We start from the raw sequence: 27,190 nt of genomic DNA, 5'->3' as shown, positions 1-27,190 counted from the left end.
GAGGGGGGGTCCTTTACAAACTTTTCTAAAATTTTCATTGATGGCTTGGTTTTAGTAAAAGCAACATCGTTTGACGAAATCTTTAGTTATTTATAACTAGTTTGACTGAAAGATACTCGTGAATGTGTAATGAAATATAGATGCTTATGCAAAATAAAAAGTATATTTAGCCCTACTTCGGTAAATTTTCAATAAATGAGACAAACCTATCAGCATAAAAAAGGCTCTATCCAGTTGAGAGGAGCAAATTATAGAATATTATATAATCTTTGATTAAGTTTGATAGAAAGAAATCAAACAGAATGCTCAATTATTTAATGATAATGGTGTTGCAAAGAATCGGATCGAATCAATACGATAAAATTGGTTTGATCCAAAACAAAACGAAACAATGGCTCGTTGGGTTTGCTTCTTACGTAACCACACTATCGCTGGCTTTCTTCAGCCATGTTTTAAAGGACGTGGCTAAAAATGACGGCCCATTGTGGTTGCAGAGGGTCAAGAATGGTTTGTTATGGCCGCAGGAGGAACCCCGAGAATAGTCTGTCATAGCTGGAGAGAGTTCTGTGATGGTTGTTATGGCCGAAGAAATTTACATTACAAACAAACCCAACGAATCATTATACTTTATTTTTTTTAGACTGAATCGCATCATGGTCATGTGATCTGATCTTATGTAAATCTGTTAAACGTTATATTTCGTCTGTTGATCATTTTTGAGTGGTTGTTAAACCGATAATATGCATCGTAAGACGTAACGCTTTTATATAAGCAAGGAGTATCTGATCAGATACGTAACGCTTTTATATAAGCAAGGAGTATCTGATCAGATACGTAACGCTTTTATATAAGCAAGGAGTATCTGATCAGGAAGTGCATCCTGGGCACTTGATCGGCGGTCTGTAGTGTCTGAATCATCGCTGTTTGGGACGCGGTAAAAATATTAACTTTTAACACTTGGGTATTACTGTGTTTTTTTGTTTTTTTTGTTGTTTCTTTTTGTTGTTTTTTTTTGTACCTTTTTTGTTTTCATTTTTGAAAAACTCCTTTGAAAGGGAGACAATTCAAGAAGACCCTATCCGAAAATGTCAAAGATTCGTGTAACGTTTAGTTAAAAAGCAAAACAAATACACTAAAGTCATACAATAATCCAAATAAAGCATTAATTATCTGAATATTTATTGACGTAAAATAGAATTAAGAAAAATTCTGAAACGAATGAAAGTTTTAATGATATAAAAATTGTATGACTTTAAAAATGTATAAATAGTTTGGAATGCGTTTGTCTTTCTTTATGAAATTTTATTTTAATTCAATAAATGTTCAGAAAAATTAACGTTTCATTCTGTGTTATTGTATTTACTATATTTGTTTTGTTTTTAAATAAAAGTTATGCGAAACTTTGACATTTTCGGAGAAAGTGTTCTTGAATTGTCTCCCCCTTAAAAGAGCTCTTCAAAAATAACAAATAAATGTTAAAAATGATATGTGATTTTATAGATTTGTTTTTTTGTTTTTATATATATATATACTTTATCTCACTTTCAACTTTGAAAATTGTAAACCGTCCCTATTTTTGTAAGATAGCAAACTCATAAAAGTAGCAGAAGGTAGGGTTGGATCAAATACAACTGTATTTGTATTTCAATTGTATTTAAATACAATTTTAATGTAATTGTATTTGTATTTGTATTTTAACATCACAAGAAAAAGTAATTTGTATTTGTATTTGTATTATGGCATCCAGGAAAATAGTATTTTGTATTTGTATTTATATTTGAGAGAGAGAGAGAGAGAGAGAGAGAGAGAGAGAGAGAGAGAGAAAAGGAAACTTTCAGATCTCTAATGATAATAAAATGCAATGAGGACACGATATAGAATGTAATGTAGATGTCAAATGTGGAAGGAAATATTTCTTTTCTTTTTCTTTTTTTTGCATATTTTCAGATTTCTTTATTACTTTGAAAAAAAAGTACTTATATTTGTTTTTGTTTAAATCAGTTATTGTATTTTTATTTGTATTTTGAGATTGAGGAATAAAAGTATTTGTATTTGTATTTTTAGACTTAGAAATAAAGGTATTTGTATTTGTATTTCTGGTAACCTAAACGAAAGTATTTGTATTTGTATTTCAATTGTTAAAAGTCAGTATTTGATCCAACCCTAGCAGAGGGTGAAATATTTATTTTCTTTACTGATAACACGACATTCATAGGGGAGGGTTAATTTTCGTGGCAAAAGAATTGTAGAGGTTTTTCCTTTCCTTGAAGAGGAACTGCAACATATTCTGTTTGCCTTCGCACTGATTGACTTCCTGTTTACACTTGATGGATTCAAGGTCACGTGTAATATAGCGTGGACGTGCGTATGCAAATGCATGTTAAATGTCTTGACAAGTTTCTGAGACTGACCTTCACTCCTGATCTGAAATGAAACACATGCATCAAATCTGTTACCAAGATCGCTGGAAAAAAATGGTTGGATCAATATACTGCTCGTGTAGGTATCTCGCTGCCGATGCAATCCTCTATCTGTATAAAAGCCAGTTACTCCCTAAAATAAAGTACTTTTACTACATCTGGGCAGGAGCTGCTCGGCACACCCTATTCAGCCTAGATAGAGTTCAAAACCGGCTCCGAAACATAAGTAGTTTATCCCCTTTTCTCTTCCCTGCAACCTCTTTCTTACAGAAGAGATGTTGCTAGTCTGTCGCTACTCTATCATTATTTTCATGGCAAGTGCTCGACTGAACTCCAATCTATGGTTTCCCCTTGCCAAACTTTCACAAAACACTCGATTTGCTACAACAACTACTACATACGATTTTCCCTACTTTCTAACTGTGCCTTAATTTAAATGCCGATTCCATGAACAAAGCTTCTTTCCCAGAACTTCCTGTTTGTGGAACACTGTTTCGCTGACCTGCTTCCCAGTTGAATACAACATGGTAGCCTTCAAATCCAATGTAAATAAGTTCTAATCAAATTCTACCCAATTTTATACCATTCATTCACCTTTATCCTCGAGTGGTTTATTAAAGCAATAACTCCCAAGTAAAAAAAAGAAAAAAATGACGTCACCAGTAAAGAAAAAAGTATAAAAAGGAGAAAGAATACAATCGTGTGAGAGACGTGAAGAACGTTTGAGATCATATGAGAGGCGTGGATGACGTTCTGAGAAGACGATCACGTGGGCGACGTCATGGCCGTAACAATGAGTACGTAAAGGTTGTTGCATAATAAAGAAAAGGCGAGTTAAAGTTCTTTTCTATTCTTTGTCTCCTTTTGTGACTGAAGCTACGATGTGTGTTGGTTCTTGAATAATGCTACACAAGGTCAAGGGGCTCCATCCATCCAGCGCGGCCGCAGTCGATTGAACTCACTACACGAGTTTGTAGTGTAATTCAAATCTGCCAGTAGTTGAATACTTGATGCTCTGCCAGAGCTATCAAGGATATTTTTATCATGACGTCATCACTAGATGGGGTGCCAACCACAGCTTAAGAGAATCCTATCTACCCTCGAGAGAAGGATAGACCAACTAGTTTCTCAACTTGGTATTTTACCTTATGATACATACAGTGCCTCGCCATCCCAAAGGGTCACCCATCTAGTACTGGCCAGGCTCAACATTGCTTAACTTCGGTGATCTGGCAAGAACCGGTGTGTCAACGTGATTGTGCCATATATACGGCACAATCAAGAGGTTATAATTGTCGAATCCATACACAATGACGAACACAAGAAGAAACAACATTAGAAAAAACAGAGCAGTCAGCACCTCTGATACAGAATCATTCCACAGGTGTCCAAATCTCAAATCGGTCTAAAAAGTCATCTCCGAACCCACAGAATAATTCCATGATCACAGTCATTTTCTCCAGCAGTGGACGAACATCATTTCTAAATTTATAAAACTTATTTTTGGTCCCCCGACAAAAGGAGGGTGGACCTGTAAATTCACCCTCGTCTATTCATCCGTTCGTCTCTTCATCTGTCCACACTTTTCTCAATAACTACACCTTGGAATTTTAAAAAATTTTGCACAAAAATTAAACATGATATGAGTAAAAAAAGTAACAGAACGGATTTTACGGGAAAACTCCGGTTGCCACCCCAGGGGTGCCTTTCGGGTTAAAATGGCTAAAATTGACACTTTTGTGCTTATTAAAAAAAAAATTGATGCCTTGGATTTTTAGAAAACTTTCTGAAAAATTGTAACTAACTGATTTCTTTATAATTTTGTTTGTCTATACTTCCCGATAACTCTTGGGTGTGCCCCAGGGGCTCTTTTAGGGCTAATAAAAACCCTCCATTTTTGGGACTGTTCTGTGTATGTCTTTTTAGCAGTTTTGCATGGTGCTGAACTCAAATATAAATATGTTAAAGCCTTGGGAACTTTGGGGGCTAAATGGGGGGGGTATGATGGTCTTAGTTATTTCTTTCTTTGCAATGTGCAAAACTCAAATTTACATATGTTAAGGCCTGAAACTGCACCGTTTGTTCATTTTCACCAGGATTTGACGTCCTCTGGGGTCTTTTGGGGCTAAATGGAGTGAGGGGGGGGGTAAATGCTGAACTTAGTCATATTTTTATGCCTCACTCACTGTGCACTCACGGGGGACCATGCATGCTTCACTTATTTTCATAGTAATCTTGAGTGCCTTTTTTTGCATTTTGATGGATTCTCCCTACATAAAATCAAACCTTCTGTCTAATCTGCCTTAGTAAGACCAAAAGTTTTTTTTATTTCTTAATTAAAAATGTATGGATATTTAGCAGAGAAGCCAACAAACGAAAAAAGAATAAAAAATTCAAATAACAAATAAATGTTACCAAAGGCAAAACAAGTTACTCTTCTACATATCTGGATAAGTTTTAACATATTTTAAAACTTTTTTTTTTTTTTGGTTCAAAAAACAAATAGTGCCGAATTAGTAAGTTAAGCTGACAACATGGCCGACAAAGACATGCCATCTTCTGAGTATTATTAATGACTCGAAAATCGAAAAATAAACAAAATACTGATAGAAATTCCCCAAATACGTGGCACTGACATTTAGCGAGTAAATTTCTGTGTTTTGTTCTGTTTTCATGATTTAAGCCATTATTGAGACTTCCTGGTTGAATGTCTAATGTTGGCCATTTTGTTAGCGTTCTAACTTACCAACTTGGCATTACTTGTGTTTCAGAATTTAATAGACACTTTAAAATATGTTCAATCACATAAAACATATCCACATAAATAGAACAGTAACTTATTTTGCCTGTGGTAACATTCATTTGTTATATATTGCCGGTTTTTACCCTTTTTTATTTGTTGGTTTCTTTGCTAAATCCCCAAATTCCATAAATTTCTACGATCGGCTTTTAATGTAGGAAAAAGTTGTAAAATTTGTCTCCTTTTTAACGACTTTAGATTTATACTTATTTTTCAGTGACATAAGGATTTTAAGTAACTTGGAGTTACTTCCCTTTATTTTTCTCGCTACTATATAAAGTGGTGATTACGTGTCTTTCTCTCTTTTCTCAAAATATAAATAGAAGCAGACATGTCTCTTCCTGTTTGTGTGTTGAACGAAAACATGCTTATCTGTTAATTTCTTTTTGTTGATGTCGATTGCCTTCTATAGTCTGAATCCTATTTAAAATAAGGTATGTTTTATTTAATTCTTAACTTTCATAATTAACCATCAAATATAACTATTAAAATGTAAACTAATTATTCCTCGTTTGTTTATTTAAAAGTTATTGCTTAAAAAGTTTTATCAAAAATTTTAATTTAAATAGTTTTATTAAAAAGTTTTGTAAATAAAAAAACAACACACCCTGTTGTGGTAGCTATGTCCCCTTGCTATAAGTCGGAAGTTGAGAAGAGTTATTGCCCTTAGTTTTTATTGATTTTTAGTAATGGCGTCTCATAAATAAATACAATCACAGCCATCTTATCCAATGAGCGCCATGATGTAACACTGTGTCAGAAGTGGGATTATAAGGACATACTAAAAATGAAACGATTGAAAATGGTCCAATGAAAATTATGGTACACAAAATTGCTGCTCAATTCTTCTAATTCAGATTTGACATCGGAATGTTTCCAGTTCAACTTTCCACAGGAAATTGATGCAATATGAACATTTTCTAAACACGAAGGAATTTCTAAACACGAAGGAATTATCTGTTTAAATTCTGGTGTGCTTGAAGATATAGAATAGATCTCAACAATCCTCAATTTGCAAGACTTGAAGGACATTTGCATTTTATGTTGCAATCAAGTCAGTCTTCTGATCAAGAATTTAGACATCACAGTCATTAAACTACAAAAAAACAACTTAACTCCAGCAGATAATGCGTCATTAATTTTGTCAGCATCCAGCTAGTCAGCTGTTTCTCATTCTCAACGTTTACACGTCTACCTTGCCCGGTTACAACTTGCTTCTCTTCTCGACCACGTGCTTCCTATTTTTTTCTTTTCTTGTGACACAAGCTCATGCACACTTTCTAATTTACATAAGTGCTTTAACGACTGCTGCTAATATTTTTGCTAACCAGCTATCCTTCGGCTGCTGCTGATATTTTCACACACACCCATACATGCTTTGTTACACCAGCAGCATTAACTGGTTGAACGGACCGCCTTAGCCCGGAATAAAGTGTGGGAGGATTATTATTAACAGCTTTGCAAAATGACGAAACTGAAATATAAGTCTAGGAATGTTATCACGAATTAAACACGATTTTTAATTTTATCATGTATTAATGCAACCCAGGAAATGAATCAACGTTTTCTTAAAATTGAAAGACTAACTTCGGATTTAATTGGTGCATGTTTACATAGCAGCCTTGCAAAATGAGATCTTTGTCTTACCATACCGGAAATGTATGCCTCACTTAATGGTTCTGTTAGGATCGGTTTTGCGAGAGAGACAATGTTTGGAGACTAATTGGGTAGCTGAGAAAAAAGCCAGAATCAGTCAGGCATGAAGTGACCCTGAATGAGGAGGAGGAGGAGGAGGAGGAGGAGGATGAGGAGGAGGAGTAAGAGTGGAAGTTGAATGTTGGAGAGCAGGCAGTTGATGATTGGTTGTTGGTTGTTTTTGTTTTACGGCACATCAACCCTTTTTCAGGTTATTTAATGCCAAATCCAAAGATTTTGAAGAAAATTTTTTTTAATAGAATATATTTGCTGTTTTCAAGTCGGTTTCTATTTAACCCATAGTTGGAACCCTAACAGGTACTACCACTCCGGGTCAGACTGGACCTGGGAGCAATGGCAATTAAAAGGTGGCTCCACACTCCCCAAAGCCCGCAAGCTGGGGCCTCACCACTGGATATAATTTAAGGTCATATCCAGGACCGCCGGCAGTTGAGCGCTACTGAACAGTTCACGAGCGTGTGCCTCTTCAGGGTGGATGGCTCATCTGGGAGGCTATCAGTCAAAGGACTCTGTGAGGAGACTTTATGTTTTGGTATGATTAAGCAAAGATTCAATGCTGCAAGTCAGTCATTCACCTAAGTAGACGAGTCCATTTATAAACTAAAAAAAACAATAAATATCTATATTTGTTTATAAACTCGACTTTTGATTTTTCCTAATACTTATACCAAGCAAAATTCTTCATTGCAACACGACCCGGAATAAAATTTGGGCGGATTATGTCTAGTGAATGCACGTTAATGCATGTCCACCTAACAGGCTTGCAAAATGACTGATCAAACGGAAATATAAGTCTATAAATGTTATCACGGATTAAACACAATTTTTAATTTTGTCATAAAATGAATCAGCATTTCTTTTTTTTTTTTTTTTTTTTTTCTTTTTTTTTCAAATTGAAAGACACTAACACTGGATTTCATTTATCGTTTTTTAAACTAAATTTTAGTAAACTCTTACTCCGGAGTCCGGATTTTCTTTATTGGCATTGTTTGATGAGTCTATAGTGAAGTAAGTGTTACATAATCTCTAACAGCAATCTCCTTTCTGTAATGAGGTAAGGATTGCTTAATCGCTGAACGCATCTCATACTTAGTTTTTTATGACCCCGGGCAATGCTGAGTAGCCCTTTATAGTCTATTATATAAAAAGCAGTTGTCTGTGTGTTTGCACGTCTAGCTAAAACTTTAAAAAATACACAATAAACCCTCATTTTTTTTTTTAATCAGCATAATCATGGAAAAATAATATCTAAAATTAGGACAAGATTTATTTATTTGGGATCCAATGACCATTTGTATCATTGAATGTTATAGAGAATTAAACACAATTTTTACATTTTTTTTAATCATGTCAGCAATTTTTTTTTTTTTTTCAAATTGAAAGACACTAACTCTGGATTTAATTTATTGTTTCTTAACTATTGTCATTTCTCTACAAAGAAATGAGGGGGGGGAGAGAAACTTTAATAAACTAAAAGAAAAATAATAGGTCAAAATAGTTTGCTTGAAGCATTGTTTGATGTGTATATAAAAAGAAATTTAACTTTATAGAAGGCAGAACAATGCAAAGACTTAATGCATAGATTTAAACTGACGCAACTTAAGATGGAACCAGCTATGCAGTTTCACTTTTATTGATCGAATTCATGTGTCTATGTATAACCATACATATATGGAGAGTAGATAATGCAGTGGATGTGTTATCGGCAGCTCCAGTAACTCTCGCTTCTCCTATTTTGTCATTCAGTCCTCATTCAATGAGTGATTTTTCTGACAAAGAGTGAAGAAAAAGCTGCTTAAAGGTCGGTAGTACTTGGTGACCAGTAGTCTGAGATGTCGGAAATTTTTCTGTCTCTGTCTGTCCTTGTGGCCATGTCACTAGTAAGGGTGCTGGAGGTAAACGTTTTGTCTGGGCTGACGTTATCCGCCTGATAGTCAGGGACCCGAACCTTGGATTAACCACTAAGGAGGCTGTCCTATCAGCAGGCGCAAAGTACTGGGACTGCTGTATTGCCATTTGGTGAGTGGATCTGGACCATGCAGTAGTCTCTGGTGGGGCCTCTCGATGCCATACTAGTGGGTAATTGTTACGGCTTTACCTTTTCGTGTGCTACAAAAAAAAAAAAAAAAAATTTCCTGTCTTTTTCTCTCTTACTTTCCCTCTCTGTACTGCTCTAACCAAATATGCCGACCTATTCCACAAATCCCAAAACCTCAACATGAAATATCTCCAGAATAAAAACTCCATTAAACCTAGAACCCCATCTTCCAACGTAGACCCCTACTACCAGGTCTCCTTCTCCAACATCAGGGGTCTACGTTCCAACCTTCCAGAGGTTGAAACCCAATTACAGGAGACAAAACCGGACATATTATTTCTAAGTGAAACTGGAATAGGGCCGACCACTTCCCTAGATGAGTTCATAATTAACGGATACTCTAATTTAACAGCTAAATCTGACACCCAAGATCGCCATGGGCATGGAATATGTGCCTACATTAAAGATGGCTTCCTGTGTGGCAGGCATATCTCTAGAGAAGATCCTAATTTACCCTATGCCCTTTTCTCTACCCTGCAGCCTCTCTCCCACAGAAGAGACGTTGCGAGCCTATCCTTGTTTTATCGTTATTTCCATGGCAGGTGCTCATCTGAACTCCAATCTCTGGTCCCCCCTCGCCAATCTTTCACGAAAAACACCCGTCTAGCTGAATCCACTGTGAAAAATTTCCCCCACTCTATATCTGTGCCTAAATCAAAACGCGGATTCCATGAACAAAGCTTCTTTCTTAGAACTGCACGCCTATGGAACTCTGTTCCGTCTGCCTGCTTCCCACCGGACTACAACTTGGATGTCTTCAAGTTCAATGTTAACAAATTCCTAATGAACCGCCCCCTTAAGTAAACACTTCATCAAATCTCCACACTAACGTAATGTACTTGCAATAACCCTTATCCCTGAGTGGCTTCCGGGCCTTGATAAGTGGTGATCACTGTGTAAAAAAAAAAAAAAATATATATATATACATTTTTCTTATATATATATATACAATATTTTACATGTAGGATGCTTTTACTTGCGGTCAGGTGGTGTGTCCAAGATGCTATATTTCAGGATTTCTTCCCTTCGTCAGGTCTGTGTTCGACTTTCAAAGGAAAATAGTAAATATCTATCATTTGTTTATAAACTGGACTTTTGATTTTGCTTGGTGTAAGGACTCTCCATTGCAACGCTGACCTGATTGATGATGGTCTTAGCCCAGGATAACGTGTCGGACAATCATGGCCTAGTCAATGCACGCATGCATTTTCACAATGAATGCAATGAACAAAGTTTGATTACTTATGCGGACGGTTTATGATTTGAAAAAGACACTGTTGTAGTCTGCTGGGAAACAGTCCCATGATAATGTGTTTCGTAGAGAGAAGTTCTTAGAAAGACAATCTGTTCATGGAAAATTCCGCCTGATGCGAGGCACATGAAGGAAGAAGAAAAAGTCCTTTACAGTTGTTGTAGAAAGACGTGTTTTATTTGCAGTCATGAAGTTCAACAGTGACTCAATATTCAGAACCTGCACTGGGACGGGTGTTACAGTTCGTAAACATTCAGGTTTCGTGATCTTTTAGGGTTTTTCCGTGCAGATAATTATCAACAAAGCCAGGCATAATCAGCCTGGGGTCCATTCAATTAAATGACTAATTAGTAACTGTTAATTAATCGCCAAAATATGCGTCTCCCTCCCCCTCTTCATCTTTGGGAACATTCAATTCATCGTACTCCTTACACTGCTACTTTAGATATAATAATTAAAAAAAAAAAATTGACAAAATCGCACAGCCATGACGATGTGTCAACGTCAACTAGTACAACATTAAGGTTAATAAGTGCAAAAGAAATTTTCGTTTGTTTTAAATTTTGCATTGTATTTTTTGGTAAGAGACGGAGATCATTGTTTCTAGTTATTCAATAAAGTTAGAAAAAGTTTCTTTCAGAATATGCTAATCAATATAACACCTAACCCTAACCCTAATCACCCCCCCACACACACACACATACAAAGTACCCTAATCACCCCCCCCCACACACACACATACACAAAAAAATGCAACACTTTTTTTTGTATGTGTGTTTTATGATCTCTTCACCATCAAAAGCTCGTTCACATAAAGAACAGGTTTCTGCGTTGGCTGAATTTCTTAACTGTATCCTCGGTAATTACACAGATCCCGTGGTGTAGTGGATAGAGGCGTTGCGTCTCTACGGTTTCCAGGTGAGCATTGTTTGAAGATAGCGGTTTCAATCCTACCTAAAGCAGGCCAGAGGACTAGTTGGCCAAAATGTGTTGAGACAACAACAACTATGGAAGGCAGTAATTGCTAAGAATGCAGTTACGAGATTCAGCATTCTTATCCCGTCGCGGTTAATCACCTGAAGTTATTATTTAATAAAGTTAGAAAGGACCTCTTTCAGAATATGCTAATCAATAAAACACCAAAGTACCCTAACCACGTGGTTTCATGATCTCTTCGCCGTCCAAAGCTCGTTCACATAAAGTAACAGGTTTCTGAGTTTGTTGAATTTCCTAACTGTATCCTCGGTAATTACTAGGACTGTGACAACAGCATATTCTTTTCATTCTTTTGACTCTCGAGTATATATCCAAGATAGTTAGACTCAGCTAATCAACTGAGAACCACATCAGTCTATATAAAAACATAAAAGATATTAACGAATATATACTCAAGACTCAAAACAATGAAAAGAATATTCTGTTGTCACAGCCCTAGTAATTACACAGAGCCCGTGGTGTAGTGGATAGAGGCGTTGAGTCTCTACGGTTTTCAGGTGAGCATTGTTTGCAGATAGCGGTTTCAATCCTACCCAAAGCAGGCCAGAGGACTAGTTGGCCAAAATATGTTGAGACAACAACAACTATGTAAACATAATATATTCACGTATATATAAACATAATATATTTATATACATATATAAACATAATATATTCACGTATATATACACCTACTATACTTACATGTATACAAATATAATATATTTACATATATATACATATACTATATTCACATATATACACATACTACATTCACATATATATAAAAATACTATATTCACATATATATATAAATACTATATTCACATATATATAAATACTATATTCACATATATATATAAACATAGTATATTCACATATATATAAACATAATATATTTACATACTATATTTACATATATAAAAACATACTATATTAACATATATATAAACATACTATATTCACATATATATAAACATACTATATTCACATATATATAAACATACTATATTCACATATATATAAAGATAATATATTCACATATATATATAAACATACTATATTTAAATATATATAAACATAATATATTTACATATATATAAACATAATATATTTACATATATATAAACATAATATATTTACATATACATAAACATACTATATTTACATATATATAAACATAATATATTTACATATATATATAAAAACATACTATATTTACATATATATATAAACATACTATATTTACATATATAAAAACATAATATATTTACATATATATACACATACTATATTCACATATATACACATACTATATTCACATATATATAAACATACTATATTCACATATATATAAACATACTATATTCACATATATATAAACATACTATATTCAAATATATATATACAAACATACTATATTCACATATATATAAACATAATATATTCACATATATATAAACATACTATATTCACACATATATATATATAAACATAATATATTCACATATATATAAACATAATATATTTACATATATATATAAACATAATATATTTACATATATGTAAACATACTATAATCACATATATATATAAACATCCTATATTCACATTTATATAAACATAATATATTCACATATATATATAAACATACTATATCTACATATATATAAACATACTATATTCACATATATATAAACATACTATATGTACATATATATGAACATAATATATTTACATATATACATACTATATTCACATATATATATAAACATACTATATGTACATATATATTAACATAATATATTAACATATATATATATATAAACATACTATATCTACATATATATAAACATACTATATTCACATATATATAAACATAATATATTCACATATATATATAAACATACTATATTCAGATATATGTAGACATAATATATTCACATATATATAAACATGCAATACTCACATATATATATAAACATACTATATTCACATATATATTAACATACTATATTCACATATATATTAACATACTATATTCACATATATATATAAACATACAATATTCACATATATATATAAACATACAATATTCACATATATATATAAACATACTATATTCACATATATATAAACATACAATATTCACATATATATAAACATACAATATTCACATACATATATAAACATAATATATTCAAATATATATAAACATAATATATTTACATATATATAAACATAATATATTTACATATATATAAACATAATATATTTACATATATATATAAACATAATATAGTTACATATATATATATAAACATAATATATTTACATATATATAAACGTACTATATTCACATATATATAAACATACTATATGTACATATATATGAACATAATATATTTACATATATATAAACATACTACATTTACATATATATATAAACATACTATATTTACATGTATATACACATACTATTTTCACATATATATAAACATACAGTATTCACATATATATACAAATAATATATTCACATATATTAACATACTATAGTCACATATGTAAACATACTATATTCACATATATATATATATATACACATACTATATTCACATATATATACACATACTATATTCACATATATATATAAACATACTATATTCACATATATATAAACATACTATATTTACATATATATAAACATACTATATTCACATATATAAACATACTATATTCACATATATATAAACATAATATATTCACATATATATATATAGCATACTATATTTACATATATATACATAAACATACTATATTTACATATATATAAACAATATATTTACATGTACATAAACATACTATATTCACATATATATAAACATACTATATTTACATATATATAAGCATAATATATTTACATATATATATAAACATACTATATTCACACATATATAAACATAATATATTTACATATATATAAACATACTATATTTACATATATATAAACATACTATATTCACATATATATAAACATACTATATTCGCATATATATACACATACTATATTCACATATATAAAACATACAATATTCACATATATAAACATACTATATTCACATATATATATAAATATACTGTATTCGCATATATATAAACATATATTCCAAACATATCCATCCTAAGAATGAAGTTTAAAATAGGAACGTTGCTTTCTTGCGGTTGTTGGATACTTTATTTTCGTGAGACCGACAAGAGGTTTCTGACAGCAGTTGTTTCTTAATATTCTTCTGTCGGGTACAATCAGATGGATTCGCTGAGAACTGATGCATCACCAAAATCGGTTCTATAGAGCATCATCCGTTTGTGATCAATTATGCAGAGACAAACAAATGAACATATATGATAGCAAAGTTCAGACTTTTAGTAGCATATATACACACACACATAATCATAGATACATACATACACATACACACATATAATTATACATACACACATATAATTATACATACACACATATATATATACATTACCATACACTCACACATATATTCATTATATATACACACATATATATTCATTATATATACACACACATAATACATACACACACATAATGCATACACACATATATACATATACACACATATAATTATACATACACACATATATATACATATAAGGCTTCCTTCAGTCTTTACAGACTATGGATACCCATGGTAAGGGTGCCTGCGCTTGAAATTTTTGTGGCAAGAGTTGCGCAATCTCTAACCACACCTTTTCTGAGTCAACATTGTTGAATACCAGTGGCGAGAGGAGGTTCAGGACGACTGGAAACAATGCCGAGATAAGCGGAAAGTACATACAGCGCCTAGAATTCCCAAATGGTCACCCATCTGGTATTAGCCAGGCTCAACGTTGCTTAACTTCAGTGATCTGACAGGAACCGGTGTGTTAACGTGATTATGCCGTATGTATATATATATATATATATATATATATATATATATATATATATATATATACATACACACATATATACACATACACACACATATATATATAACACATACACTGACACATATTAATTATACATATACAAACATATATTCATTATACATGCACACATATATATTCATTATGCATACACACACATATATTCATTATACATACACACATATATACATGATATACAGACATATATATATATATATATACATTATACATACACACACATATATATATAAGTATATACACTGTGTGTCAAATTATTAACGATATAACATTTTTTACCAGTTTCAGAAACTTACCAGTCGTTTCGTATCAAAAGCTTCGGAAACGTTGGCAATGCTGAGCTGCGCGTACTGTGAAATTTTCGTACTGTAAACAACTTGCCATCGTAATTGCTGAATTTACGATATTTGGGTTGTGTCAAATTATTAACAATTCAGTTTGTTTCGTCAATAAAATGGGTCGTAAAGGTTGTTTGATTAGTTCTGAAAAGCGTACTAGTAAGAGGTGAAACTACCATCGAAATATCGAAAATGATAGGAAGGTACTATTAAACTGTGAAGAACTCTGTCAAGGACACTGCAAAGGTACGTATGAGAGCTGATAAAGGTAAATCTAGAGTTGTTTCACGCCGTTCTTTACTCCAAATTAAACGTGAAGTTGTTAAGAATCCTGTCCAGACGAGTCGAGAAGTCTTTGATCAAGCCGGGTTGAAGAATGTCTCAAAAAGTACTCGATGTTGCCTTCTGAAAGAAGTGGCAATGTTTGTGAAGCCTGTGACAAAGCCTCCATTAAAGCAACATCACATACAAAACCGATTGAAAATGGGCAGAGGACAACATGAAAACGAATTTTTCCAAAGTTTTGTCCACGGATGAAGTGCATGTCACTCTTGATGGCCCAGATGGCTGGAGCAAGGGATGGGTCCTAGATGGATGACATCGTCATCAGCGTTTAAGGCGCCAACAAGGTGGTGGTGGGATAATGATTTGTGCTGGGATTATCGGAGGTACTTTAGTTGGCCCATAGAGAGTCCCAGAAGGCGTAAAAATGACGTCAAATGCTTATATAGCTTTTCTGAAGGAGCACTTTGAACCATGGCTGAAGAAGCAAAGTTTGACGTTCAGAAGAACCATTATTTTATGCAGGATAATGCTCCCTCGCATGCAGCAAACAAAAGCAAAGAGTGTTTGCAACAACTGGGGTTCTTTGGGCTACGAAAGATGGAGTGGCCTGCAAATTCACCAGATTTGAACCCAATTGAGAATCTTTGGAGTATCATGAAGCGACGCCCCTATGCAAGTGGACGCCAATTTAAGAGCAAAGATGAGTTGTGGGATGCTCTCCAAGAGGTACCGCGAGCTGCTGGATGCTCTTCAAGAGGTATCGTGAGGAATAACTGTTGACGAAAACACAAATTTGACTAATTTACAAGTCATTCATAAAAAAGATCGCATATCGCCTATTAATTATATCAAGGAAGAAATTGCTATGTAGTTATTGTGTTCTAAGCATTTTTCCTAGTTCATTAAATGTTTGAAAATTATTTTAATAAACAAGTTATGGGTATATTGTGTTTTTTCTCAACCTCGTTAATAACATAATAAAAGCCAAGTACGTCCAAGGATGAAATACTGTTGCCATATCTGGGCAGGAGCTGCTAAAAACAGCCTATCCTGCCTTGGCAGAGTACAAAATAGACTTCGTGGCATAGTGGGGGATGCCCTTTTCTCTACTCTGCAACCTCTCTCCCACAGAAGGGACGTTGCGAGCCTGTCCTTGTTTTATCGTTATTTCCATGGCAGATGCTCGTCTGAACTCCAATCTCTGGTCCCCCCTCGCCAATCTTTCACGAAAAACACCCGTCTAGCTGAATCCACGGTGAAAAATTTCCCCCACTCTATATCTGTGCCTAAATCAAAACGCAGATTCCATGAACAAAGCTTCTTTCTTAGAACTGCACGCCTGTGGAACTCTGTTCCGTCTGCCTGCTTCCCTCCGGACTACAACTTGGATGTCTTCAAGTCCAATGTTAACAAATTCCTAATGAACCGCCCCCTTAAGTAAACATTTCAGCAAATCTCCTCACTAACGTAATGTACTTGCAATAACCCTTATCCTTGAGTGGCTTCCGGGCCTTGATAAGTGGTGATCACTGTGTAAAAAAAAAAAAAAAAAAAAAACTTGACACACTGAAATCAACAGATATTCCTGTCTTCTGTCATAGTTTCGCTAATACTGCTTTCAATACTTTTATTTTCTGACTGGAGTAGCTGAATAGTATTGTAAGAACTTTCTCAAAGTTTCATGGATTTTTATTCACTCGTTCCTTAAATATTTTTTTTAAAAATGCAAACTCGTTGATAATTTGATACGCAGTGTATACGTGATGCACGCACACGCACACATATATATATATATACACAACAGAGAAAAGAATTCTTTTAGACCCTAGACGTATTTCGTCATCCTCATCAGGGGCACACGATGGCATTTTCGAACTTTTTAAAAAAAATAAAATATGGGGTTGACATTAAAATTAATAATGAACATGGGAGGGATTAACTTACAATTATAATAAAATATATGTAAAGGAAAATGGCGGGGGAAAGGATAAAATAAAATGAATTAACGGTATATATATAAATATATATATCTATATATCGGTATATATATAAATATATATATATATATATATATATAAGTATTAAAATATATATATATATATATATATATATATATATAAGTATTAAAATATATATATATATATAAGTATTAAAATATATATATATATATATAAGTATTAAAATATATATATATATATATATATAAGTATTAAAATATATATATATATATATATATATATAAGTATTAAAATATATATATATATATATAAGTATTAAAATATATATATATATATATAAGTATTAAAATATATATATATATATATAAGTATTAAAATATATATATATATAAGTATTAAAATATATATATATATATATAAGTATTAAAATATATATATATATATAAGTATTAATATATATATATATATATATATATATATAAGTATTAAAATATATATATATATATATATAAGTATTAAAATATATATATATATATATAAGTATTAAAATATATATATATATATAAGTATTAATATATATATATATATATATATATATATATATATATATATATATATATATATATATATATATATATATATATATATATATATTAAACTATCACGAATAGGAAATGATAATCCGCATATAAATATACGGGGTGAGAAAAAAAATAGGATGAAAACGGGGGTGGGGAAACATTTAAAATATCTCTACAATTCGCCAAAAAAGGTCCAGGGTGTTCACGTGTCTGCCTACAGAGAGAGGGTTTAAGGCGTGCAATAGAGACCGATTCGTGAGTTTTCAAATGACTACTCGATCGGCCTCGAAATAAAATTGAAAAATAGTCGTTCAAGCTTGCCCACATTTTGGGTTATCCAATAAATGATTTCCAATTGCGGAATCCAAATTATTGTGGGTGGGGTTGAGGATGCTTTTGTTTTTATTTTTATTTCGAAAACCTGAAGGAGCATGTGGTCCAATTCTTGTTTCAAAATGAACGCTGGTTCGCCCGACATAAATAGCATCACACTGACATTAGAATTTGTATATAATATTGCTAAGGTTAGTGCAAGGCAAGCCGTCCTTTTTGAAAGAAGAAAATGCAGGTTTCGTATTAAAAAACAACTCTAGGTACAACAGACGGAAAACAGTTGCTGATATTTTGTTTAAGTTTATTAATAAGCTGGACACATTTTTCACCAACCCACGGCAACTTAAGATAAACAGGACACTTTGAAGGGCCAGAGGTCACATGTTTATTAAATTGATTGATTTTAAATTTAATACATTTATCAATCAAGAATTCTGGGTAGCCATTATCGACTAGAATTTCCTTAATTTTAGTCATTCCAGTATCTAGTTGACAGGGGGAACAAATAACCAAGGCCCAATGTACCAACGTATAAATTAACGTCAACGTAGTGGTCTTAGGAGTAAAAGAACACCATTTAGTATATAGACCGGTAAAGGTAGGTTTTTTATTTATAGAAGTGAGAAAACCTCCTCTGGACCTTTCAATCAACACGTCGAGAAACGGGAGAGAGTTGTCTTTTTCTATCTCCATAATAAAAGATAAAGCGTGATGTAAATCTAAAGCCAGGCCCTGAGAAGCAAAAGCCGCAAACGTATCATCCACATAACGAAAATATAAAGCAGGGGTGTTATGTGGTGAATCGAAAAGTTTTGATTCGTAAAACCCAACGAAAATGTCGGCAAGGATGGGACCTAAGGGGCTGCCCATGGAGACCCCATCAATTTGCTGGTACATCACGTTATCGAAACTAAACTCGACGGATTTAGTGCAGAGAGAAAGGAGTTCAATAAAAGACTTTTTCTGGTAAAGAAGGAGGAATAAGTTCACTACGATAGAACGCATTGCAGCAAATAGTAATAGTCTCATCGATAGGCACGTTAGTAAATAAACTCGAGATATCAAACGAGCAAAAGAAAGCATTTGTAATGATTTTGGAGAAAGTAAATGAATCAGAAACAGAATAAAATCAATGAAAGTCAATGAATCAGGAAGTAGAATAAAATGCACGGACAGGTGAAAGTAACTCCGTGAGCCATTGGGCAAGGGCATGTTGAGTGGAGCCAACCATGGATAAAATCGGTCTACAGGGAAAATTATCTTCATGGATTTTAGGGAGACCATAAAGACGAGGTCTCAAAGACCCAGTGGGTCGAATTTTCTAATAGATCTCTTTGGAGAGATAATTCGTTTTTAATAAAAACTGCAAGCGTTTTTGCAATTTATTCTCACTATTTAAAGTATTATCGCATGTGTCGACCGGACCGAGTTTAAGAAATTTAGTAGTATCATCTAAAATATTTAATATTTTACTAATATAATCAGTTCGGTTCAGGACGACTACGCCGGCACCTTTATCAGGTTTGGAAAGATAAATGTCTTTATTTTCCTTTAAATTAAGAACAGTAGAAAAATGAGATTTTCTCCAAACAAAATTCCTCGAGTCAATTAACGAGTTGCTGTACGAATGTGCGATACTGGATACATTAGCTTTCATAGTTGTAAGGGAATCCGAGGAAAGGGGTGTGTGATGTTTTAGCTGAAAAAAAAAAAACACCATTTCGAATTCAGTAAGAACCTCAATATCACTGATGCATTTGGGAGGAACTGAAAAATTTAAACCTTTGGATAAAACCAGTTTCTCAGAGTCAGAAAAGACCACACTGGAAAAATTAAATAAGTGTTTATCCAGTTAGTAATACATTCCTAATTAGTAATGATAGATGCTCGTTAAATCTCTTAGTAAATGATTTCGTCAAACTTCACAAGAAAACGAGAAAAACAAACAAAATAAAAAAAAGGACAAAAAACTGTAGGTAGAGTGCCATAAGCGACGACGACGACTAGTTAAAAGGCATTCAAGTTGGCGAGAATTTTTTTTTTTAATATCGTCGGTAAGAAAGGCACGCTCAACTATGGGACAATTTGGCATGCGAGATGCGTTTAGAGATATATATATATGTCTTCCGGGGTTATAAATCCAGGTAGGCAGAAAATAGGTCCAGGGCAGAAGGTAATATTCCCATATAGCAAAAAAGCGTAAAGACAGTTGATATAATAGACTAGCGGGGGTGTGTGTGTGGGGGGGAACTAACAGTCGGAAGTCCGGGTGGGGAGAGGTGTTAAAAATAGTGGTAGTAGCAGGGGGATCAAAACAACAGTAGGCAGACCGGAGAAAGAGAGGTGTAAAAAAAAAAAAAAAAAAATGGTAGTAGCGGGGGGGGGGGGTCAAGACAACAGTCGGCCGCCCATGTGGAGAGAGGTGTTAAAAAGAAAAGTAGTATTATGCAGGCAGGCTCGAACCCGTGACATTTTTGTTTGTGAACACCCTGGACCTTTTTGGCGAATTGTAGAGATATTTTAAATGTTTCCCCACTCCCTTTTTCTTCCTTTTTTTTTTCTCTCCCCGTATATTTATATGCGGATTATCATTCCCTACAAGAAGTGAAAGGAAATCTGACGTCTTACCGATGCTCCATGACGCGATCGGAAGTCGAAAGCGTTCAAATTAAACGTAGTCAAAAAAAAAAAAAATGACTTGCAGAAATGGCGTCGGAAAATCCGACTTCTTCCTGCAGAAAACTGTCTAGTTGAGGGTGAAGGATTTAATGTTTTTGGCCGATTTTTCGCTATTTGTCGACCAAGACATCGATCTTCAAAATGATTCTGATCTAGTCAGGATCCATCGCCTCTGTCGAAAATTTTGCGAGACATACAAACACACACACATTTTGCCTTTTATAAATATAGACGAGCGGGGGTACCCGGTGTTGGCAGTAGGTAGGCAGGCTTGAACCCATGACGCGAAGGCAGAGAAGAAAGTGAAAGACAATCTGATGTCTTACTGCCACTTCATGACGCGACCGGAAGTTCGGAACGTTACAATTAGGCAAAGTTAATTCAACCGATACGATGACTTGCAAAAAAATCGACCCCCTCCTTGTAGAAAATTGCCCAGTTGAGGGTGAAGGAATTAACGTTTTGGGCCAATTTTTTCGATATTTGTCGTCCGAGACGTTAAGCTTCAAAATGATACCGATCTCGTAAAAATCCGTCGCCTTTGTCGAAAGTATTAGGCATAATTACATACATACATACATACATACATACATACGTTTAAACAGACAGGTGAGATTTATATTATAGATATCTAGCAGTCAGACACTCTGTTCCACCCTACCCCTCCCTATCGAGACATTCGGCAAGCGAAAATATCCACGCGTAAATCCATGAAAGGAAGTCAGCCAGATCCCCATTCCTATTCCCTATCGAAACATTCAGTAAGGGAGAACACCACGCGTCAAACTATTAGCGGAAGATCCAGACATCCCACCTCAAACGAAAAAGTGTGCTGAAAAAAACTTTTAGCGCGAATCAGGAAAAAATACAGAGAACGAAAAAGTCAGTTGGACGATACGAGCGGAAGCGACCGCATCGTCATGCAACTGTGCACAAAAATGTGAGACGACACCAGCGAAGAGAGATCGCATAGGTGAGCCGATAGTCCACTCAAATTAAATCTTTCCACTGAGCCAAAAAGGGAATATACAAAAACTATGGACGCACCTGGGCCCAAACATATTGGAAAGACCTCTCCAAGTGAGGGAGAATTGCTAAGATTGCTCATCGGATCATCTACACGTTGGTGGTTAAAGAGAAAAACAATGCCTCCCCACGAGGACAGAGTTAGACACAAGGGTCGTTTTTTAATGTGAAGAAAAGGAACAAAAATTAAAAATTGTCTCAGTTGTGAAGGATTTCTCCTCCACTGGCAGGGAGCAAGAAATTGAACTACAGCATCTGAAAAACAGATACTACACTGAGATATTAAATCTTTTATTCAGGAAAAAATGAACATGAAGAAAAAAATTAGGCACAAGGCCAACTCAAAAGGGGGGGGAATGGGGGGGTTCATTGGTCATCCTTGTCATCCTAGAACTAAACAAAAGTTTCTCTTAGCTAGAATCTCCTTTCACCATAATACCGCATTCGCCCTTTCGTACTTGGGGACGTCCTACTTAGCACCCAATTTTTAAAACATTTTTTATTAGCGTGTAAAAACAAAAAAGACAACAATAAAGGTAATACAATAATTCATTTGTGTCGAGGGCGGGCGGGAAACAAAAAATAAACATTTGAATAATGACTCTTCTAATGTTCATTGGTTTGGACGTAAACTCCTATTAGGTAAGTACTTTACATCTAGCATCTCACTCAATCACTCATCTTATCTCATCTATATTGACTTACTGAACTGAATTGATTTCTTTTAGTTTCAAAATATTTTCTGTTTGCCTCGTATCACCTAACTGTTATTTCATACGATAAAAAAAGAAGATAAAAAAGAAAATAAAAAAGAGAGAGAAAGACGCAGTGTTTATTTGAATAGTTTTTCTTTGCCGTTTGTTCCTCTCCCACTTCTTGAGTCGTTGGACACTCTGCATGTTTTTATTATTATTATTTTTTGTTTGTCGAATAATAAAATAATGTATAATAAAATGATAGATATATGATGCACAAATGTAACCGTGTTAATTCGTCATTTCATTGCTTTGTATTTCGTCAACATTGGGGTATTCCACGCCGGCGATACTGATCAGAATCTGGGTAAAATGCTACTTGGTCGTAATAGTTTCACGACATACGGTTTCGGGGATAAATTCCCTTTTTGGATTTTTCAACCGGAACATACCGTCACCTGGAGGATCTCCGAGATCAGTTACACACCCAGTAAGTGTGCTCTCAGCACTCGGATAACAATCATAGTTGGAATACCTGAGCATTGTGGCATTGTGCACGGACGAATAAGGCAAAATGGCGGACATGGATGAATTTATAAAAAAATAAAAACATCCTCATCTTTATGTTTTTTCTTTCTTTGAAGATATTTTTTTCTTCTCTCTTTATTTCATCGTATATGTGACTGTCTATAATATTTTACTGTCTCTGATGGTTTGTGTGACGGCAGCATCGGCTATATGCACAATGAACTTTGAAAACAACAACAAAAGGTTTATTCAATTATCTACATCGTTTAGCATAGGTGGAGGAAAGTTGAACAGTGTTCAAGTGAAGGAAAGAATGGTAGAAAGTTCCTCAAGCTGTCAAAGGTTTGTCAGCAGTTATTTTCCGGCGAAGATAGTCAATACCTGAGAGAGAGAGAGAGAGAGAGAGAGAGAGAGAGAGAGAGAGAGAGAGAGAGAGAGAGGGGGGGGGGGAGAAAGAGAGAGAGAGAGAAAGAGAGAGAGAGAGAGAGAGAGAGAGAGAGAGAGAGAGAGAAGGGGCGTCTTTTCTTGTTGCTTTCAGTGTTATCTCGGTATTTTTGGTCTGGTAAATTCACTGGTCGCCATTTTGAATATTGTTGTTTAATGTTTACAAATAAAACAAATGAACCCGGCCTCGTTTTCGAAAATAAGTCAACCGGTTTCGTTTTCGATTTTCCAAAATTTTAGGGGGAGGGGGCTTACTAATTTGTACCTTCCTCAAATTAAATTATAAATGAGAGCAAAAAAGGCAGAAATACTGAGAAATAAAAATGACGCTTCCACAATCTAAAAAAAAAAAAAAAAAAATACTTTCCTTGCGCAGACGGAACTTTCCTATGGCAATTCCCCGTCCCCAAAAATAAATAATAAAATTTTGGAAAATCGAAAACGAAACCGACTTGACTTGTTTTCGAAAACGAGGCCGGGTTAATTTGTTTTACTTGTTAACATAAAACAACAATATTCAAAATGGCGATCAGTGAATTTATAAGGAATACATCGAAAAATGAATGTCTTAATATTATGAGAACTACTCGGTGATGACAGTTTTAAATGTGATATTCATTCGAAACAGATCGGAATACCCTAAAAATTAACTTTTTGCTTGTAAATCTTTATTTAATCTACCAGACCACAAATACTGTAGTCTATACCAATCGTAGATATACCAATCGTAATTTCCTTCTTTAAGGAGCAAATGGAATCAATGTAGGGTACATTGATTCCATTTGCTCCTTAAAGAAGGAAATTACGATTGTTCAGTGTGTAACCAAATCACCTAGCAGGGACATTTCTCTGTATCATAAAATAAATCTGTATGTATGATTGCTGCATGATCATATTTAACTTAAGTCTTTTAATGTTAAGTTAAATTACTCAAAGAAAAAAAACATTGTTTCCTACTTTCGTTGATCTTAAATAAAAATAAAAAGTTTAAATGTCACCTTACGCAACACAACAGAACACCGACCACTCTAATTTGGGGTTGTAGAGGTATTTGGGGTCGCTGACAACGAATCTTATAATCAAACCCGTCGCAAATTTACCGTTTGCATGGTATGAACCCCTGTGAACACACCCCGACCGCTTATTTGACCGCCACTCCAGTGGATATGCTATGCTGGCATGTTTCATCATCAATAGTCGGATTTAAATCGTGATTTCTTTGAATATACAAATCACAACAAAAATATTAAAATACCATTTTAAAGTAAATTTTATTGTGAATCCAGTTATATAAGTTTTATTTTGATGGACATAGGAGAAATGTACTAATTACTGATTTAAAGACTATGAGTGTCAAATTAAGTAGCAGTGTGTGCCTTGTCTAACACTGAACGTTATGGTTTCTGGTATTGCTACTTTGTCATTATACTAGTAGAGAGAACTCGTTTTCGTTCATTTTTTCATCTCATAATTTAGGACGTTTAAATAAAACAAAAAACAGCAACGGATTTTTTTTTTATGTAACAAAGTTGACAACACTGACCTTCGGGTCAAGATCAAAGTGTAGTATCTGTTTTTCAGATCTACACTTCAATTTCTTGTTCTCTGTCAGTGGAGGAGAAATCCTTCACGATTGAGACAATTTTTATTTTTGTTCCTTTTCTCCAAATTAAAAAACGACCCTGGTGTTTAACTCTGTCCCGTGGGGAGGCATTGTAAATAGGAACATTAATAATACAGGTAAATATTACCTTACGCACAACAGAACACCGACCACTAATTTGTTTTTTTAGATGTATTCGAGGTTGCTGACAACGAATATTATAATCAAACCTGTCGCAAATTTACCGTTTGCATGGTATGAACCTCTGGGCCTTGGGATTATTTTGCGCCATTTCACCACCTTCATGTGAAATGTTAAACAGTATTCTACTCGGCAAATGTTGGCGCGTTACTTACGGAAAAGCGGTTAATTAAATTGTAGAAGCGCCTACACGTTCTATAATTGAATACCCCCCCCCCCCCAAAAAAAAAACGAAAAACATAAAAATACGTTTTTGTAAACTCGTAAAACTTTTTTTTAGATCAATTAAAAGGCATTAAAAACTATGTAACAAAAAAAAATGAACCACATTTTTTAAAAACTTTGTTATTTCAAATGTCTGCTGAAGATTCTTCCGTGCATGCGCAAACGCATCATGTAAGAACACACTATTGGTGGTGAAATGGCGCAAAAAAGTTCCATGGTCCAGGGGTTCATACCATGCAAACCGGTAAATTTGCGACGGATTTGATTATCAGATTCGTTGTCAGCGACCTCGAATACCCCTAAAAAAACGAATTAGAGTGGTCGGTGTTCTGTTGTAAGGTAACATTTACCTTAAAAAGAAACATTGTCTTCTTCCAATTAATTATTAATTACATGAAAAAAAGAAGAAGAAAAGGTAGACCGTGAATTTGAGTCTATTTTTCAATTACGCAGTCGTAGCGTCCCAAATTTATCTTTCAAGTTGGTACCGTGCTTCTACCCAAGATAAATAAAGAGGTTTTGTCCAGAATTCCTCCTATATTAAAAAATAAATAAATCTGTAGGATGTACGTACTCGCGACGAATCGAAAGTATCATCTTCCAAAAATTACGTAAATTGATCAAGTACTTTTATTTTTATAAAGGAAATCATTTTTAAGCGATTAATGGGGATTCGTAGGCATTGCAACATACATTTCACAAGTTTGAATTATTATGGAATAATTCTGGACAAAAACCAAATAAAGTTAGGATCATGAAAATAATAAAACATCAACTTACCCAAAGAATGCCGAGATGAAGTACCAACATATTTCCTGCCTTCATCCTGTGGTTTTAAGGATTTTTGTTTTTATTATTTGATCAGAAAAAAAAGGCTTCAACTTCAGAAATGAGCAGAAAGCATGAACAATGGCCTCCTTATAAGAACAAATCGGTCATTAATTTGCACTAATTGTATTGAGGGGAGGGCTTCGGCTTCAGTGTCTGCTGTCTGACTTATTATATAATGATTGGTG

At 33.8% G+C, this 27,190-nt stretch overlaps 1 protein-coding gene and 1 pseudogene across 1 annotated transcript in view; both read right to left on the bottom strand.

Moving 5' to 3' along the window:
• The window catches only part of LOC145243651 (uncharacterized), a 75,961-nt gene extending 48,771 nt beyond the window's left edge, over nt 1-27,190 (bottom strand). Inside the window, exon 1 of the mRNA XM_080106696.1 lies at nt 26,955-27,190. Coding sequence (XP_079962822.1) covers nt 26,955-26,999 — 45 coding nt within the window. The 5' untranslated portion in view covers nt 27,000-27,190. The remainder of the gene's footprint in view (nt 1-26,954) is intronic.
• LOC145244259 (5S ribosomal RNA) lies at nt 15,124-15,240 on the bottom strand (annotated as a pseudogene).

Source organism: Euprymna scolopes, chromosome 22 (genome assembly GCF_053919585.1).
Source record: "Euprymna scolopes isolate OS-2025 chromosome 22, ASM5391958v1, whole genome shotgun sequence".
Lineage (NCBI taxonomy): Eukaryota > Metazoa > Mollusca > Cephalopoda > Sepiida > Sepiolidae > Euprymna > Euprymna scolopes.
Note: the sequence above shows the minus strand (reverse complement) of the source record. Positions and strands in the feature narration are given on the sequence as shown.